This window comes from Gymnodraco acuticeps, unplaced genomic scaffold (assembly GCF_902827175.1).
Source record: "Gymnodraco acuticeps unplaced genomic scaffold, fGymAcu1.1, whole genome shotgun sequence".
Classification (NCBI taxonomy): domain Eukaryota; kingdom Metazoa; phylum Chordata; class Actinopteri; order Perciformes; family Bathydraconidae; genus Gymnodraco; species Gymnodraco acuticeps.
Genome location: NW_022990484.1, coordinates 2587565 through 2608465, shown reverse-complemented (window position 1 = coordinate 2608465; position 20901 = coordinate 2587565). Strand labels below are relative to the sequence as shown.

The 20901-nt window shown below is 44.2% G+C and overlaps 1 protein-coding gene across 2 annotated transcripts in view; it reads left to right on the top strand.

Moving 5' to 3' along the window:
- Positions 1-20901, top strand: part of si:ch73-335l21.1 (insulin receptor substrate 1-B) — a 59662-nt gene that overhangs the window by 8256 nt on the left and 30505 nt on the right. For both annotated transcript variants that reach the window (XM_034226251.1, XM_034226252.1), the window contains exons 2-3: positions 1695-1996; positions 2419-5599. In XM_034226251.1, coding sequence (XP_034082142.1) covers positions 1695-1996; positions 2419-5599 — 3483 coding nt within the window. The remainder of the gene's footprint in view (positions 1-1694; positions 1997-2418; positions 5600-20901) is intronic.

The window sequence follows — 20901 nt, the reverse complement described above, 5'->3', positions numbered from 1 at the left end:
CCACAGCCTCCACGGTTTTCAACAAAACATCTATTCTAAGTCTCTTTCAAGTTGCGATCCTTCAATTTTGGGGAAGCGAACCGAAAGAAGACACGTCAGACTTCCCCCGTACTTTTGCAATAAGTACAAATGTTTCTTGGAGAATGTTTGTCACAGTGGAAGATTTGCGTCTATATGGCCTCCACTGTGCATGCTTCTTGTCTACATATGGTTGTCATTGTAGGGTTTGCTGCAGAGACATGGGAAAGGAAGAACAAACGCATGCAGACATACAATCACACTGCGTTTGTAATTCAGTCAGGGTGCACTGTGATTAGCATAATTGGGCCGAAATACTTGCTTAATTTAGAATCACTCAGACTTTGTGAACATATATGATTCGTCACTCAGTAACGTGTCAAAAATAAGTCATCAATATTTCAATTTGCCAGATGTGAGTTTTAATAAAGCAGGTGCTCATTATTGTACAAAGAACATCTTGTTCCTGAAGGAGTTTTATTTTTCTCATTCATTTCAGAACGTTGATTGATTATTGTAAACTTGTATCATGTTCAGACATATCCAACCTGGCATACCAACAGTTTCTCAGAAAGTGTGGTACACAGTGGGAAGGGACTATGTTTAGAAAACAATGTAGGGTGGATCCTTGAAGAAAAATAATGATTCTATCACATTGCATCATGGCATTCACTGTAATCCTGGGTCTTTGAGCGAACACATGTAAAGTTCCTTGTAGCAGCACGTTAAAGAGCTTAGAGGTAAATCTGTGATATATTCAGAGGCGGTGTCAATAGCTGCCAACAATGAGGTGCACAGCATGCGAGTATTAAGGTAATTTTCTGGGTGCCTGCTTTAGATCTGTGAATAATAAGGTGACTTAAAACACAAAACAGCGGCTAAGTGTTGTAGTAAGTAAGTCCAAGGCTTTTGTTTGGCTCCTACCAGCCCCGGATCAAATCTCACCAAGAGCTTTCTCTCCTGCATTTCCTCGCCTCAGTAATTCACTACTGTCTGAATACAGAAACACAAAGGGTGAATAGGCTGCTTGTTCTCCCACTAAAAGACACATGATTTTATTAGTTTACAAAGCCAGTTTATTGTCGGTACAGCAATGAAAAAGGATTTCGAGGAGCGTATTAAGTGCTCTGCTCTTAGGTTTCTTGGCATTGTTTGCTTAGGATTTGGAGAAGATTCTCTTAATCAGCATTTTCCAAGTTCCGTTTTTCCACAACGGTTGCTCTCCTTTCAAAGTCATCATTTTTGTGAGTGGCTTTAGTTGTCAACGGTTTCATTTTTCAATGCTGGTACCTGAGCTAGTGTGTTAGGATGTGTGTATGTGAAGCTGACAAATGAGACCCAATGTATGGAGCCTGCAGGTACAGTTGGCAGGTTTCACAAGCCTCTGCATGTTCTGCATGAACTCGGATCTAGTTTAAAAATCTGTGAAAAGCACACTATCAGCAGATCTTACATAATAAAGGCTCCTGGCCCCCACCAAAAGGTACATAGTGGCGGTTTCACCTGGTGTTCACTTTGTTCACAGATGCACGAAGGTCACGTCAGTGTTTAACTGTAGCCAGTGTTCCTCATCCTCCATAACAATGTATTACTTCTGTTTTTTCCTATCAAGTCGTATCCTCCTTTTACCTTAAAACAACCTTTTGACCTCTTATTTATTTTCTGTTTCTTTTAAGGTAAGAACCTCACTGACAGCGAAGAAGGTGGGGACTATGGAATACCCAATCCTGGGCCTGCATTCAAAGAGGTGTGGCAGGTGAAGGTGTGGCCCAAAGGCCTGGGTCAAGCCAAGAACTTGGTGGGCATCTACCGCCTTTGCCTGACTGACAAGACGGTCAACTTTGTCAAGCTCAACTCTGATGCTGCTGCCGTTGTGCTGCAGCTGATGAACGTCCGGCGCTGCGGCCATTCAGAAAACTTCTTCTTCGTGGAGGTGGGAAGATCTGCCGTGACAGGCCCGGGCGAGTTCTGGATGCAGGTGAGCCTGTCATTTGCAGTCCCCTTTATGTTGAGAGTTGCACCCTCCAATCCCACATATGTTAAAAAGCCTATAATCAGTCAGAGAAACCATAAAGTTACTCAACGCTAGGGTTAAAGTTCATGTAAACCTACATTATGCCCCTATTCATAAAGATAGTTTCTTGACTGTAACTTAGGGTGGAAAAGATTAAAACTCATTCTTTAACCAATTAAACTGCACAAAAATGTAGTTAATCTTTCCTGATTTTAAATATACAAACTAATACCATTTTTATTTAAATCCACACATGATTGAGAAACGGTAACATTTCCAAATGTCTTTCATTGGTCTGATTTGGAACCAATAAATCCGTTACAAACAAATGTATCAGAATGATATGTTTTCATTTTCTGAGAGTTTTTTTTTGTCTCATGTCTTAGGTGGATGACTCTGTTGTGGCGCAGAACATGCACGAAACCTTGTTAGAGGCCATGAAGGCACTAAGCGAGGAGTTCCGCCAACGCAGCAAGTCTCAGTCGAACTCCGGTCCTGGAGGAGGTGCGACTGCTTCTAACCCCATCAGTGTTCCCTCCCGCCGCCATCATCCGAACCCTCCTCCCAGCCAGGTGGGCTTCACCCGCCGACCCCGAACGGAGCCTCCAGGAGGAGCTAACAACGGAGCAGGGGTCAACAGTGCCAATGCTTCTCCCACCCCACGGCATACCTTTCCGAGATCTCGCACTGCTAGCGATGGTGGGAAAGTTGATGATGGTATGACTGGGAACATCCCGCTCCCAAGGCCATGCTCCAGCCCCTCCACCAATGGCTCCTGTTCCACCACCCCAATCCTCAGGTCAAAGTCAGCCCGCTCAGTTCCGAACACTGCTGCTAAAACTCCTCTTGGTTTGATGCGTTCCATCTCCACCCCAGCGCCCTCCCCAGCCCCGAGCCTCTCCTCTAGCTCTGGGCACGGCTCTGAGTTTGGATGCGTGACGTCTGCTGGTGCCGGTCCGGGGTCTGGCGCCTACAGTCAAGTCCCCTCCCATCGGGCCTCTGTCTCGGGCTCACCCAGTGACTATGGCTCCTCAGACGAGTACGGCTCGAGTCCTGGTGATCCCTCTCACCTTCCCTCCCCGAGCCTCCCCGGAAGCTCTGTTGGTAGCACCGGCAGCCAGTCCATTGGTGATGAGGGATCCAACTATATCCTAATGGGCCAACGAAGTGGTGGTTGCGGTGTTGGTAGCAGCAGTAACCAAGGGAGCTTGACATCCAGTTCTCTACCAGCACCAGGAACCCCTGTCTGTGGCTCCCAGCCCCAGACCAAGAGAGTGCTGCGCCGCTCCTCCAGCCGCGAATGTGAAGCTGAACATAGGCTGCTGAGCAAGCGAGCTTCGTTACCACCAATGGCCCTGGAGAGGTTGGTCCCCCGCCAGCGCAGAGCCGAGGAGCCGGCAGACGAAGATTCAGCCGATTACGCCATCATGTCAAGGAGCACCAGCCGCGAGTCATTTGCTTCTACCTCCTCCATACAGAGGGAATCTGTCATGGGTGCTGGGTCAGTTGGGGGAGGAGGAGGGTACTTGGATGTAGCTGGTGAGTTTAAAAGTGAAGTGGCAGGAGCAAGTGGTAGTGTAGATATAGGTGTGGACAATGGGTATATGTCAATGCTGCCAGGCGTCACTAACCCTCCAGCATCCCCGTCCCAATCGTTGGCCGTCTCAGTCCCGGACTCAGATTCCAAACCTACTGATGACTACATGGCCATGACCCCTAACAACAGTGTGTCGCCACCACAGCAGATCCGGCCTCCACCAGCGTCTGACGGCTACATGATAATGTCCCCCAATAGCAGCTGCTCCCCGGACCAGCGTGGAGGTCTCTCTGGAGGCGCCTGGATGGGCAGCGGAAGTGCAGACAGCAGGGCAGGCAGTGACTATATGAATATGTCTCCAATAAGTGCACGTTCCATAAACGGCAGTCCCCCACCTCCTGAGCACACCGGTCATTTGGAGACCAGTTCTCAACAGCCAGCCCCTAAGATGGTGTATTCTTACTATTCCCTTCCCCGCTCATACAAACACAACCCCTCTGCCGGACACTTTGACGATGGGCCTGGACGAGGCAGAAGGCCCAATGGGAGTTGCAGTAGGGGAATGGGCGGAGGTAGGACTATGGGAGGGCGTCAGGAGCAAACGACAGCGGGAAATTCAGTGGTTGGGCGCCATCTGTCACTCTCCTCTTCCTCATACTCCTCCAGCTCAGCCAGCAGCGAGAGCCTCGGGGAAGGCGAGGACCGAGCCTCCCAGGCAATAAGCATGGCCGGGGGCACTCAGTCCAAAGATTGTGGTAAACTCCAGCAAAGACGAGGCACTGGTGGATTGTCCAAGCAGGGTAGCCAAGGTAGGAACAGACCAGTGAGCCTGTTTGTCGATGTTTCCAAGGCGAATACCCTTCCCAGGGTCCGTGAGAACCCGCTGCCCCCGGAACCTAAGAGCCCTGGAGAGTACGTTAGCATTGAGTTTAAGGGGGAAAAGAGCAGCCAGACTGGGGTCGGAGGAGGGCGAGGCCGGGGTCTCAGGCACGGCTTATCCCTGCCTCATGGCTCAAGCAGCAAGCATCCTCAACATAGGCCATCTTCCTGCTTAGGGAACTTTATCCCCCTCTCCCGTAGCCCCTCAGCCCCCATCACTCCCCCATCTGCGTCCGAGTATGTCAACATGGACTTGGGGCCTTCTCCATGCCCCTCACCTCTCTCCCTTGCTCCACTAGTTTTCCCCACTTTCCACACCCCTCCTACACCACCAACACATGCCCCTAAATCCTGCGAAGGGGGTACTACTAGCCCTCGTGAAGAGGGGGCGCAAGTAGCTGAAGCCCCTCTTGGGAAAAGCAGGGAAATTGTCCCATCATTGTCTGAATCTCAGCCCCCAACTTCCTGTGGAGACTACACAGAGATGGCCTTCAGCTTAAATAGCAACACCGTCCCAAGGTCATCATCCAGTGTTTCCCCGAAAGCCCCTTCTCCCACCAGGACTGATCCTTCTGTCCAACTGCTATCCAGGGGTCTGGACTTCCCCCTAGCCAAACTCGGACCAAACCCAGACCACGGGGCTAAAGTTATCCGAGCCGACCACGCAGGACGCAGACGCCACTGCTCAGAAACCTTCCTTGCTGCACCTTCCCTCCCCACCTCTACCTCTAACTCCTCTTCCTCCACTGCCTCCCTCTTCCCAGAACATGCCCAAGCTGTGGCTCGTCGGCTGGGCTTCGAAAGCATGCTGTGGGGGAACGGTGCTGTGACAGAGAACCCCCCTCAGTTCGCCCTCCCTGGACAGCAGTCCCTTCCCACAAACACTCAGAATTCGTCCACAGAGCAAGGCCTTAATTACATAGACTTGGACTTGGCCAACAAAGAGGGCCCCCATTTGGGCCTGGATGGACCCTCGGGTAGCCAGGCCCCATCTCGCCTTTTCTCTGTACTGGGTGGAGGTTCTGGTGTTGGGGGAGTGGGAGCGGCAGCCGGCAGCAACAGCAACTCAGCGCTCAACACTTACGCCAGCATCGACTTCTACAAATCAGAAGAGCTGCGAACCCATCAGAATGGAAACAAGGAAGGAACTGGTAAGAGTCGCCTTTATTCTGTTAAAACACAGAATGTCTCTTTAGTTTTTCTTCAACACGAGCAAACTCTGTGATCTCTCTTTTCTTTTCCCTTCCTACCTGCGCTCGGTGACATTATTCATATAGACATACAATACACGCTCTAGATAATCCAATGAAGCATAGCCTCCCTTTCCATCTGTGCATGTAATCATACTATACCTGGCGCCATATTAGAATGTTGACACCAGTCTGATTTGTATGACTGTCTGCATTATCGACAATATGATACATAGTTTGGCTGCTCTGGCATTTCATAAACACATTTCCTTCTCTAGAGCTTGGGTGTACTGCTTAAAGCATAAGCAGACGTTTTTGCCTTATATGACATCCTATTGGAATATCAATATTCTGGATATGACTATCGATCCGTTGAGGCTTCCTTTCTGTGTTTAGATGTAAATTCAGTAGACGTTTGATATATGATGAGTAGAAGAATCCTTCTGTGTCTGATGAGCCATTCATTGAGTAAAACTGTCACTAACAACTCACCACAGTTCTACTCTGAGCAAAGGAAACCATTCAGAACAACCATCGAAGCATTCACCCCAAATTCAATTAAGTTGACCTTTGACCCTTTTGTCTGTTGACCTGTTAACCTAAGATCCTCTAATGTGACACGAATAGAAGAAATAAAATGTCATCTTTAAAATTTCAGATTTTGTGAGTTTCCAGAACCTTTTTAATCTTGACGATGTTATGAGGGAACGTATGCTCGCTTTAAGTTTGGTTGCTATAATGTTGTTTACTTTGATTTGTATATCGCTTAATCGGAGCTGGAAGCTGTGGTTTTTAGTTTGGCTGACTGCAGGGCTTTTTTGTCTTGTGTTCACACATTGGATTCACAAAAATCTACTTCTCTGTAAGGACGGGAGTTCAATAAGGCCAGATCATGAATTCTCATTGTATTCTAATTTTTCCCTACTGTGTCGGGTAATTCTCCCTAGCTGTGGGGGACCACGGCAGCTAAACAATGCCTCAACTAGGTCACTGTGACGTTTCCACACAGAAAAACATTGTCTTTGAGCCACTGTCTGCACTTAATTGACCCGTTTGGAAAATAGACGCCTGCAGTTGAAGCAGATAGAGCGGCTTTTAAATGGAGATGTGGATTTATATGCATACGTAAAACACTCTTACTTAACCTTCCACAGTGGGGCTCTTGTGATGAATGCATCCTGCCAAGCCTTGTTGTTTATGTAGCGCTGCTAGCTTCCACATGATTTGTACCGAAGCTTGTGTCAGACCTAAACCTCATGGGTTTCTGTGGCAAACATTTCATAGACAAGCTCCACAGTTGGATATAATGAAGAATCGGAGGCATTGCAAGCATTAATCAGGGGATCTTGCAGAGTGCAGCAAGGCTTAGTTCAACAGTTGGTTTTCATATTTCACATGTGGAAATGGCTGCATCCATACATGGCCGTGTCGGATTTATTAGGAAGTGGGGGCCATGTAGGTGGAAACAAGCCGTGCTGCTGGGTGTATTTTAAATATAAAAGCTAGCGGGCTACCACAGTGGGACCATATGGGCTCTCGCTGCCGAGTACGTCAGCGGGGCAGCGTGGGGGAGAATGTTACACACTGGCTGTGAATGTTGAGATGGGGCCAGTGTTTCACTCGCACAGCTCTCAAATGCCTCTGTACAGTGTTTCCCCCTCCTTTCATCCCCCCATACCGCCTCCCCCTCTTTCCTCCTCCAATAAATGATCCTTTTGTTCGAGTGTTTTGCCGTGGTGGGCTGGCGGGCCCCAGCAGGGCTGAGCCCCAAGACTAAGGGGACTCTCCTGGAACCATTTTTTACTCTTGTAGTCTATCATTTGTGGCTTTAGCTTTCTAAATGTTTTTCATCTCTTTATTGCGGTCTTGGTTTTTCTATCTGACTACTTATCTACGCACTTATGCTACAATCTTTGTCTTCATCCGACATCCTCTCTGACAGATTTTTTTAAATTCCTACCCTCCCTTCTGTTCACTACACACATTTTTTCACAAAAATCTCTCGTCTTCACACCCTTTTCACATTGTGTGTTCACTTGCAGAGACACTTATAATACATTTGGAAGATCTTTTCCTTTTGCTGTAGAGCAAAACGGCAAAAACACAGAGATGTTACATGGCAACCGTCTGTCCGTCACGCAGAATACGGTTTACAGGCGATTCATTCTCTTGTCTGAGTCGATCCTGTGAGCTGTTTTTAAGAGATCTGATCTTCCGTAATTACAGGGATTTCTTTCCGCCAACAGGACCCAGCATGCATCTGAAAATAGTGTGTGTATGTCTTAGGGCTGCATTCTTTTGGCACCGAGGGCCAAAAGGCTACATTTGAACATCGATAGTGGGACACGTGCCAGAAACAATCCTATTCCACAGCGGTTACGTAATATGTAAAAATAACCTCTTTATTTACATAATGAGCAAAAGCAGTGTGATCTATTTCACTCCAAATTACATCTTTTAGACATAAAATGAAAACAAAAGAGGCTGTGTGTCTTTGTTTGGAATTTCTGGAATCTGCTTTTTGTGAAGTTCAACCAAAGTGTGAGAGACTGTGGTCTGGGTATTCCACCATGTGTGTTGTTTCCCACACATTGCCTGAGTGTTGTGACCTTAAAAAAGAACGCAGTGTAACATTAGTTCAGGAAATGGAGAGGATTTTTGGGGACAACATATTAATTAGATTAAATCAGCCTTCATTCCCATAATATCCTCCTGTAGAATCATGTGAGGGAAGTGTATTATCCATGCCTCCAGCCGTCCTTTAGCTTCTCTTCTTCACCATCTGGAGGAGGCTGTGTGTGCCAGTCTCTAAATAACCTGTCGCTCTTATGAAAATCTTTCCGAGGGGCAGCCCTGGATTTGGAAACATTGTTGTTGTTCACAGAAGCTCGACTGTTTACATTTGTTTACAGTCGGCTAATTGGGCAAAAGTCATGCATTAGTGACCAACTAGATCAGTATCTGCAGCGTGTCTGTGGCTCAGAAAGAAAAACAACGTGCATAGATTCTCTCTTGCTATACAGTGTAGTTTTGGAAGACATTAAGAGAAATTAGTTGGATTTAACTCCAAGTAATTGACTTTTGTAAAACTGGTCTCAAAACCACTGTACATGTTTAAGCTGAATGTAAATCAATCAATCAATGTTTATTTATATAGCCCAATATCACAAATGTTACATTTGTCTCAGTGGACTTCACAGTTTGTACAGAATATCAGTATGACAATACGACACCCTCTGTCCTTAGACCCTCAAATCGTACAAGGAAAAACTTCCGAAGAAAACCCACAGTTTAAAGGGAAAATGGGAGAAACCTCAGGGAGAGCAACAGAGGAGGGATCCCTCTCCCAGGACGGACAGACGTGCAATAGATGCCGTGTGTAAATTGAAAAGATAATACATTTGCAACATAGGTAGTCCAAATGTTTGGAAATGCATGTGTGTATAATAGGAAGATGAATCCACGAGGATATCCATCCAGGACCTATGATCCAGGACCACAGCCACGACTCAAGATCCAGGGCTCGCGACACAGGACCGCAGGATCATCCATGACTCCGGATCCCGGCGTATATAGACACCAAAAAGAAAGACATTTGGGGAAGCTGGGTTAATCGGAAAAGACGACTCAATTTTATCCATAAAGGGAAAATTCAATTCTTTGATTATTTTAAAACCATTAAACTGACTATTTCATATTAAAGACTGTATTCAAGCTTCTGAAATACACACATTCCTCTGCACCAAACACACAGCTTTGCTTATGCATCCGACAGACCTTTAGTGCTGGGTGTGTAATCTAGGTTAGACTAACGGCACTAGTAGTGTTATGTAAAATAACCACGTGGACGAGACATGACCCCTGATTGTGTGTGTGTGTGTGTGTGTGTGTGTGTGTGTGTGTGTGTGTGTGTGTGTGTGTGTGTGTGTGTGTGTGTGTGTGTGTGTGTGTGTGTGTGGTGTGTGTGTGTGTGTGTGTGTGTGTGTGTGTGTGTGTGTGTGTGTGTGTGTGTGTGTGTGTTGTGTGTGTGTGTGTGTGTGTGTGTGTGTGTGTGTGTGTGTGTGTGTGTGTGTGTGTGTGTGTGTGTGTGTGTGTGTGTGTGTGTGTGTGTGTGTGTGTGTGTGTGTGTGTGTGTGTGTGTGTGTGTGTGTGTGTGTGTGTGTGTGTGTGTGTGTGTGTGTGTGTGTGTGTGTGTGTGTGTGTGTGTGTTGTTTAATGTGCAGCAGGCAGACTGAGCGTGCTCTGTGCTGTTAGGCTCTCCGCTCATATTTATGCAGTGTAAACACACACAGATGTGGAGCCAAAACAGTGAACATGTGGAGGACAAAACCAAGGTCAAGATTGGGCTTTAAAAGTGAATTGCCTTATTTCTTTGTTTATTACTGAATTTTCATTTCAAAATTAGCCTTTTATTCATTAAGTGTGAACCTGTGAGATCAGGGGAACAAAGCCAGCGGCTATGCATTTAGGTAAAGCTAGATAATATCCTTATACCAAGTTTTAAAGGCTTATTAGCCCCCAGGCTTTTGTATTTAACTCTTTAATTATTGACTCATGCTTATGAAAACACAGGACAAGATGGGAGGCAGACTGCCGCTTCTTCTCCATTTTCTTCCTGCTTCATAATCCATTTTAAGACGGGAATTAGCTTGAATTTCTCCGCACTGCAACTTTCCTTCATTAGCCTAATTATGGCATTACGCAACTGATTGGCCCCCACGGGAAAACGCAGCACAACCTGCGTAGTTACACGAGGACAGCGGAGAGGCTCTAATCCATTTCCTCCGCTGAAAGAGTAAACAAGAGCCATATCCCTGTGTTTATCTAATATTTTCCCCAAACATTTACAAAATGGAGGAAGATATTTTTTGGAGGATGGTTTGTTTCTTTTACAAGTCAGGGACGTTTAGTTCTCTGAAGTCCGGTTTTGCTTTGTTTGGGTGGTCTGTTCAGGGAGTCGTGCTGCACATAGCAACAACTCCCCAATGTTTGGGTTTTTAAGGCTGAGCGTGCATGCGTGTCCGTCTCCAACCACACACGTGTTTATTAAAGGACACGAAAGCCTGGACGTTTTTTCCCACTGACTTCAAGCATGCGATGTGGTCAGCCGCATCGACTCATTACGGGACCTCTCTTCTGTCCAATTAGGCGAGTAATATGAGTTGAACACTAATACAGTACACACACATACACAGCTTTGTGACGGATGATCGAGCTGTCACACACTCCGCTATGCGACCCCACATGGAGCAGATTGAGAAAAATCATGTCTAGCGCTGGGGTTTCTCCCAGACTATTTAACTTTCTACAAACCTGTATGAGCGGATTATAGAGGACAGGCTCTGCTGTAGTAACGCAAATCTCTTTGCAACCACATCTGGCGCCATCATGGAGAGCCACTGGAGAGCTCTGTGTTGTAAAAACAATGTGCTAAATATACCAGGTGGTGTACAGGTCAAAATGTAAAAGCTTTTTGTGCAACAGATTGATTCTAGTGAGGAATAATGCTCTTGCTACTAGGGGTGGGCGATACCACAAAATCTGGATTCGATCCGATACCAAGTATTTCAGGGCCAGTATCGCCGATACCGATACTTTTTTTTTATGAAAAGCGTCTTATGTACTTTCATATAGGGGAGAGCTGCATGACATGATTTGAGCTGAAATCATCATAAATAGACTAAATCTGAATTCATTTTCATGAATAAAGACAGGACAGTTTTTATAGACAAACAAAGAAAAACAAAGTTTTACTTTTGCAAATTTAAAGTGCAAACATGAAAAATAACAATACAAAGTGGCCAAAGTAGCGAACTGTCTTCTTGCACACATCACAGTTCGCTAAGTTTTAATGGCCAGTTGTGAAATTGCTCCACACAACGCTGCTCTTTCTCTCAGCCATCATGCGCGTGTGTGTGTTGCACTCGCGAGTCGCTGGCTGCTGCTGTCCTGCCCTGCTGGCTGCTGTCAGTCAGCTTGATAATCGGCGTTCAGGCAAGGAGCCTCGAGGAGAAGAGGACAGCAGTGGAGAGAGAAGAAAAGAGCATATACTTGTGTTCGTCTGCACATAGTTTTTTGAAGAAATTGACGAGTAGAGGAGACGAGAAAAAAAGTATAACAGTATCGATCCTATTGGCTCTAGTATCGATATTTTGAAACGTAACGTAATATCGGAAGTATCGATATTTTGGGATGGATCCGCCCACCCCTACTTGCTACATGAGTATGTTGAGCTCTTTATCAGTTGTATCAGGACAGTTTTTGGTGTGTTATCGCCTTGAGAATTTACCCGCGGCCTGTCAAGAAACGGAACACATTCGGATCTTGGTTCATCTAGGCAGCGTGTTCATGTAGAGATCCTGTGAACACTTATCAGGACTGTGATCTGGACTTGTAGTAGCAGCGGTGCAGGCATGTTACTTCAGGTACTGAAACGATGGAAGATCAAGCAAGACTGGTTTGTTTGGTTAAATGCCATTATATAATGTGTTTTTACTGTATTTATTCCTAAAAAGTCTTTTAATTCGTTTTGTAAAGCACTTTGAATTGTCGCGTACAGAAAAGTGCTATATAAATAAACTTGCCTTGCCTTTAATATGTCAATAAATCTGATGTTTTCCCAGACCCTTCTGTAAGGACGTTTATTACGATGCCAATAATTCAACAGGTAGCAATATGGCTTGTACGTTAAAAATAACTGGAATTGTCCCTTTTTCCCCCAGATCCCTCCACACACATCATGGAAGTGATTGAAAAGGTTAATTCATGCAGATTGAACACAGCCTTCGTAAACTATCAGTTTACTATAATTACCTTCGTTGATGAATGACACAACCTTAACCTACAACACAAAATCGATCAGATGTGTCTTCGGGGAATATCAGTTTCCCGACATAAACTGCATATTTTAAGAAGCATGTTTACTCCAGTACACTGTTCTGGGAAATCGAAAGCAGTGAAAAAGCTGTATTTTTGAGTTAGTGTCCTTTTAAAAGAAAAAGTAATGACTTTTGCCTTGATGGGGGGTGATGTTAGGACATGCAAGTGTGTCTGTGTGTTTGTTTCAGATATTGCCTGACGTCGGCTATCTATGCCACTGATATAATCTTTCATTGACTACAGTGTAAGGGAGAAGAGGAAACGGTCGGATTTGCTTCTGTACAATGAATAGACAAAATCTCGTGTGTGTGTGTGTTGCCCTTCTACACCTTCACCTGTAATCAGTGCTGACCTAACACGGAGCAGTCTTCTGTCGTTTGGATGGAAATGTATCTCTCTTTGCACATTGCTGATATACATGCGCAATATTTACCGTCACACATATCATATTTGCCTCCATACTGTTACTATTTGCCTCATTTCTACAAACCTCAAAAGGCCTTTTCATGAAGCCTTGTTGACACTCAAATATTGAAACTCGACACGCTGGTAAGAGTGGAGAATGGATGGGGATGCTTTTCATGGCTTCTAAAGAGCAAAGGGCGAGAGAAGAGTGATTCTTAAAGGGAGAGTCAAGGTGGGAGGTGAAGTGAAGTGAAGTAGAGGTAATAAGTCATAGATTTACGAATTCATTCATTTAAGTGTATAGAATAAGAAAAAGCAACATTTTACTATGGGTTTAAAGGGGCCATATTTTGCTCATTTTCGGCTTAAATGTTCAAAAAGGTCTTTATTCTTTTCACCCTCTGCCTTAAACCAGAGCCCAGTGCTCTGATTGGTGAGCTGGCTGTGTTTGTAGACCATTTACATGCTCAATAACCTATAAAACACACAACAGGAAAGGAAAAACCAGAAAAATAATCTAAAAAACATTTATTTCTGCATCTATAATAATAATGGCTGGTTGTTGGAGCACTTTTACAACTTGTAAAGCCATTAAAAATGCCTAAATGATGTCTCGGTTGCCACAAACAACAAGCAAAGGGAAGTTGACACTTTGCCGAACAGCTATTAAAAAAAAATCAGCTTAAGTTTAATATTCAGGGACAGTTTTGTTCCCAGTTGCAACAACAAGACTGTGCTCAGTGGCTTCATCTCCATAGCAACTATGCCTTAGAACCAAACAAAAGAAAATGAGATACTTTGTTCTTAACATGAACCTGTTGAAACTTCTTCCATAAGTGGCTGAAAAATAGTTTTTTCAAAATAATGATTGACGTGCGGAACATGTCATGAATTTGTTACCCTGGCGACAACCATTGAAGAAAACTCATTCACTCGTTGCCTCTGACGTCTCTCCCTCTCCGCTTCCTTATCCAAGCTGTTACCTACAGCCTGTTTTTTTATTTCACTTGCTCAGCTTCCCAAGACCTTGACGCTACAGTACCTTTTTTTTTTTAAAGCACACCCCCACACTCAGATGTTTGGCGTTTTCTTGCTGAGAACATTTGTGTTTGACTTTGACAGCATATTCACAAGGTCAGGACGACCGACCTGAGTGACTTCATTCTTGAGCTCATGGCATGAAGAGGGACAGATTTGCTGATAGGAAAAGGTGTGTGTGTGTGTGTGTGTGTGTGTGTGTGTGTGTGTGTGTGTGTGTGTGTGTGTGTGTGTGTGTGTGTGTGTGTGTGTGTGTGTGTGTGTGTGTGTGTGTGTGTGTGTGTGTGTGTGTGTGTGTGTGTGTGTGTGTGTGTGTGTGTGTGTGTGTGTGTGTGTGTGTGTGTGTGTGTGTGTGTGTGTGTGTGTGTGTGTGTGTGTGTGTGTGTGTGTGTGTGTGTGTGTGTGTGTGTGTGTGTGTGTGTGTGTGTGTGTGTGTGTGTGTGTGTGTGTGTGTGGTCAGCTCTTGTATCTAGCAACGTAACACATAACCTAGTCAACAGTATCTTACATACTCATGTAACACACACACAGAAACCCACTTACCTTATCTATTGTTTTATTATGACTTGATGTGTACAAAGAAAAAATAAAACACAGATGAACACAACAACATTTGACAGAAAGGAATGCAGAAAGTCATCAAAAACTAAATAAGATTTCTTCTTACGTTTTCAAGTTTTTTTGGGAGCATTTTCTTCAGTAGAAATGGAATAAATGATTTTCTGGAGACATTTTGTCATCAAAATAAACAGATCTGCTTCTGGGAAGGGTCTCCCTTTTTCAATTTCTGACCAATCGGACATAAAAGGTATTATAAGCAAGTAACACAATTATAATGCATCTGAATTCTTGTTTTTAATTATATAAGCTGAATGTATGAGCTTCACTCTTTTGAGCTTCATAAAATGTCCTAATTTGAGTAGTTTGATGTGTTTACTTTTGTTTATTCATAGATGCACTGCTCTTTTTAGCAGTAATTCCCTAACATACCCTTGTGCCTCTTTGGGGTTTAAGGGCCTTGCTCAAGGGCCCCTCAACAGGAGGTGGTCCTTTCCCTTTTGTGCAGTGTATCTGGTGAGCTGGCAGGCACAACGAATGGTAATTAGGTAGTAAAACGTGGCTAATGACTCAGTACTCTAGTCATGTTTTGACTGACTAGTGCCTTATTCACATGCATTCGACACACACACACACACGCACGCGCACACACACACACAAAGCGGCAGGGGAATGAATTGTATTGGCAGCTTGGTCAGTCAAAGAGGCGCCGCCAGTCAGACTAAATTTGTGTGTGAGCGTTGAAGCCTTAACCATTGGACTTGTCATTGGATGTGACGAATAAGCATTTGATTACCTGGGCATGCTTGCTTTCCAGTTCAAAGCTCCTTGGTTACATTTTAAAAAGTCCTGATTTATGTGCATGAAAACACACAAATTACACACTCCCATCAAGGGCTCAATAAGGAAAGCCGAGACAGATCGTGGAAGCCAATCACCTTTCAGGAAGTGGGGATCAGCCCAAAGCTCCTCAATGTGTCGCCTAAGTTACCTTTAGTGACCTGGCTTAGGCCTACCTCAACTAAACACACACACACCTCCTGTCTCTTTTGTCAATACGAATTTGCTCTTTCTGTTCTGAACAAAGCCGGTCTGCCTCTCTCCTCCGCTCTTCAACCCCTCTCTCTCTTCTGCCCCTCTTCCTGTCCTTTCTCTGTCTCTTTGTGGACTTTTTGCTCGCTCTTTTACACCAGACTTTTTTTTTTGTCAATTTATTGAACATGTCAGAAACAAAACATACAATAATAATAATAATAATATCTATACTTTTTTTTTCTTTTTTCTCACTCATAATAATAATAATTATAACAAAATACAAAAAAAGAATAATAATAATTCTCAAATAGTCTGTGTCATGTTCAACAGGAGCAAGAAGAAGCTTACCTAGCATATATTTTCCTTATACCTAAAATATTAGGTCATCGTTATCAGCGACATGTTTGTCTGGTTAATTTTCAATAATCAGAAATTACTTTTACAATTACAAGAAATAACAAATGGGATTTTACAGGTCCTGTTCATAACCATTAATGATTTGGCTCCTAAATAATACTTTCAGTTTAGATAGACTTGTACAATATTTCAGTGCATCATTACAGTTATTCCACAGACTAACACCTTTGGACTTCTTCTCTTTCATAATCGTGGTCCACAAATGACGGAGTCTGGTGTGCCGAGTTTGTGTACAAGCTGCTTAAATGAATGAATGAATGAACATGCTGTGGGGTTGCTATGGACTTTCATCAGATATAATGTACAGATATACTGTAGTTGGATCACATGAAGGATATTTCCTAGAAAACTATGCCCGACGGCCTAGGCTAAGGTTTGGTACTGGTTAAAGCCTGAATGTAGCCTTTATTCCTGCATTGCATAATACTTACTTTGTTTACTTATACATGGAATGGCTATTGCTTTGTCAACCTGTCATGTTTCAGTGCATTTGTTTCCCTATTCAAGTTAGATAAAAAGATTCATACCACCAGAAGAGACACACATTAGCCCCCATCATCCCCAATACATCTTGAAGGGAAATATTAGTGTACCAAATTTCATTGGAAATCCTTCAAATTTAAGAAATATTTCACTCTTAATCACAAATTTGAACCTCACGTTGTCACAATAGGAAAGGTGAAGGGTTCACCGAATTCGGTATCATGCATCCCCTGGTAACCATGGATACCTTTCCCAAATGTCATTGCGATCCGTTCAATATGTGTTGAGTTATTTCAGTCTAGACAGCGGTAGACCGAATTGTTACAGGAACTTGACACAAAACTTCCTTTTAACTGCAGGAACTGTAGTGTGTGTGTGTGTGTGTGTGTGGTGTGTGTGTGTGTGTGTGTGTGTGTGTGTGTGTGTGTGTGTGTGTGTGTGTGTGTGTGTGTGTGTGTGTGTGTGTGTGTGTGTGTGTGTGTGGTGTGTGTGTGTGTGTGTGTGTGTGTGTGTGTGTGTGTGTGTGTGTGTGTGGGGTGTGTGTGTGTGTGTGTGTGTGTGTGTGTGTGTGTGTTGTGTGTGTGTGTGTGTGTGTGTGTGTGTGTGTGTGCTTGGCAGCGTGCCAGCTCTCAGTGTGTGTGCGACCCCGGTTACAGAGCGCTGATTGTGTGCTGTGGTATGGGATGTATGCGGGGCTCGGAGCGCGTCGGGCGCTGCCTAAAAAGAACTGAGCAGCCACCCACAAACCTACTAGGGTTACTGAGGGCATAGGAGGGAAGGAGTGGGAGGGAGCGTTTCACACACACACACACACACACACACACACACACACACACACACACACACACACACTCCTTATTTGCCCGTTTTTTCCCTCCTCCTCCTCCTTGCTCACACTCTCCCTGGAACACATTTGAGCTTCTCTTTTTGCTTTATTTGAGGTTTTTTTGTGTGCCATTCTTCTCTGTGAGTTTCTTTTCTTCTCTATTCTTCACCCATATAAATTACACACACACACACACACACACATCTCTGCCGTGTCTCAGGTGATTGTATTGATGTCAACACCGCCACAGTTTTTCTCCCCGCGTCTCCACTATGATCTGTGTGCGTCTGACTGTGTGAGTCTCATCGGATACGAGGCCAAGTCGTCGCTCAGCTGCTACTTTTCTAACTGGGTTTGTCTATAAAGAGCTTAGCGCCGGTGGGCGTTGGAGAGCACTAAGCTGATTACCGTCTACTAACGAGCCACTTGCTTGCATGGAGGCCGCCTATGTGCGAGTGTACGTCTGTTGGGGTATAACAGTGTTTGTTTACGTGCATGTGGTTTTAGTGCATTTTTGTGTGGGTGTGTGTTGCATCCCGAGCTGTGCTGACGTCCTATGGATGAAGTGGAGGAGGATTATGGGATGAGAGGAGGTCAGGAAGTGATCTGGGGGTCAGTTTAAGTTCTGACGGTGACAACAGGGTGAGAATTCACTAAAGACTCCTGCAGAGGGTCAAGTTGTTCTCAGAGGAGTGATGATGACTAAGGCTTTACCACTTGAGCACTAATCTGACTAGACTGCTTGAATTGGGTCCAATTAAGCCATTTTAGACAAAGAAGGCTGCTTTTTAAAGTAAATCCTCCACTCTTTTGGGAAAATGGTGACACTTTGCAATGAAACAAAGAAAAGGTCCCCAGTCATAAAATACTAAGGCTGTACGTTTTGTTATTTAAGTCAAACTAAAGGTTGCCAGTTCGGACCGACACTCTAAGTAGTTTTCATCAGACTGCTGCTCTACTTTATTTAGTTTTGTGCTAGTGTTATTAGTACGCACCATTAGTATATTATTCATGGCTTCCGCCCAATTACGCTACAGCCCAGCTCTGTGGAGAGCAGCCAAACTCCCCACCCTGAACTCCTACATGCAAAGTTACTGTAGTATGTTACTCCGTTTGAATATTTCTTCTTTTACATCTGTTTACTGCTTCAAATCATTCCTTGAGTGTAACCAATGAAGCTTTCTTCATGTGCTCTTAGAGGACAGCCCTGAGCATCTTAAGTTAAAAAAAACAAGACATAATTTGCATTGTCCAAGAAGATTTACTGGTAGCCCTAATATATTTTAAAACCAACATTTTCTGTGTTATCAGGGAATCACTGCTCCTTGCCTTACGCTTTCAACCATCAAAACGTTCTCTTTCTGATTGGGGCCCTAGCCTCTTAGTTAGAGGACAGTAATGAGGAAGAGAAATGCTTGCTGAGTAGACCATATTTTTGGAACAGCTGACTCGACTGAAAGTAAAACCAGAAGTCGTTTGTTTGCAGATGTTCATAATTACCAGTATTGAGAGTTGAAGGTCAAACCAGTCGAAGGTTTTGAATGTATGACAGCTGTAGTCTGGAGTCCACATTCAGTTGCGTTTTTGATTTATTTAAGTGTAAGAAGTGAACATGCAAATCAAATCATTTTTATTGGAGCCAACAGATCCTGCAACATGGGGCTCAGAGGACTTTCTGCAAAGAGTGAGGACATTGGGTGTTTGAAATCAGAAACAAAGAACTCTGGGACCATTTTCTGACACCATTGCTCAACTCTGACTGCCTGGAGGGAAACTATAGACTAAACACACAAAGCCTACATTTCAGTTACCTAATACTGACCCGGCCCAGGGTCCACGTTCTCTGCATGTGATTATGAAGCCAAATTGACAAAGAGTCAAGAATTTTCCAATCTGGAAACAAGGACAGAGTTTTTAAATTAACCCCTGACTGTTCCCCCTCACACACACATGCTACCTCCAGACATCTACATGCAAATATGAACAAACTCTTAGTACGTCTGCCCCCACTAGACCACTTTGCTTGGTTAAGATCATTGAAACTCCCTATGTGGTGATTGAGAGAAAGAACAAACAGTCCCTCGACCTGCCTTATATAACTCATCAGTGCAAATCGAATGAAGTAGCCGTGATGTTTGCTCTCCGCAGCCATTATTGGCTTGAGAACGGTCGTTAACCTTTAGAGCGCTGCCTCACCTCAACGTCACCTCGGCGTCAGCACGGTCAACTGGGCCTCAGTAGTCCAACTAACAGTTTCCTGTGCTTTGCAGGGCTTATTTTATTAAATTGCCTAAATTGCTTTGGGGCACAGTGTGTGTGTGCATGCATGGGGTTTCTAACTGGAAATGGTTTTCTTGGTGTTAAAATGTATTTGGTGCATTAGGATAGAAGTCTGTTCCTTGAAGTGCAAAACCAATAGCCCATTTAATCAGTAGTTGATTCACCAAGACATTATGTCAAACGTTAGCTCACTCAAACATGAACATTTTAACTCATTCAACTAATTTCTTGTGGCTCAGGCATTTTTAAAGTCAAAATAATTGACAGAACTGACTGTACGATCTTACTTCTTGGAATTTGTGTTCCTTTTTAAACTAATTGGTATGTATTTTTCCACAAAAGGAAAAGCCAAAAGCAGGCTTCCTATTTTTGGCAGTTGACCGTGTATTTTGACAGCTGTGGTTGGAAGATTTCATCAAGTATAGCTAGCGAGCATAAGCTAACGCTAGGGATGGGTATCGAGAACCTGTACTAAGTCAGTACCGGTACCTGATTGGACGGTATTGGCCCTGCTGAAAAAAACAGCTTAGACCAGCTAAGTTGACCAGCCTGACCAGCCAGTAGATAGGTTGGCTAGTTTAGAGGGGTTTTGGACACTTTAGCTAAACCAGCTATCCTGGCCGGTTTAGCTGGTGGCTGGTTTAGCTGGTGCACCAGCTAAACCAGCCATCCTAGCCAGCTAAAAAACATAGCATAGACCAGCATAGCACTACACTATAGCTTGTCCAGCTTGGTAAACCAACTAAACCAGCCTAACACCAGCTAAAACCAGCTTAAACCAGCAACCATCTTAAGCTGGTCTATGCTGTTTTTTTCAGCAGGGTTAAGCCGCTGGATAAACGGTGCTGCTATCGGTATATGAATTACGCTACTTCCTTAGTTTAAACAATTCTGGTTGGTTGGGAACCCTCACCCCGTGTGGCGTATCCGGTTTGAGTACCACTCTGATTGGCCACTGTGAATGCCACTCGTCATCTCTCCTAACAGCTCTTATTATTGTGAGACTCCCGGGGGCAGACCATAGGGGCAGGCGCAACATCTTGCAAGTAACAGCGTCTCAAGGCTTCTTAACATTTAACAACCTATTAATGATGCATACCCACTTAACGGGAAGAAACTCAGCTAACAGACGATATTAACCATTTTACCTACACGGAACAGAAGTCCAACACCAAGAGTCTAAATCAACCCTTAGCAAAACGGGCTAACGGCTACTTTAGCACATAATTGGTAAAAGCGATCTTTTCTACGTAATTGTATCCACACAAACATCATATTACATGAAAACTGAGATTCCACAGATTCCATTGGTATAAGTCTCATCACTGTACGACCAAAACTC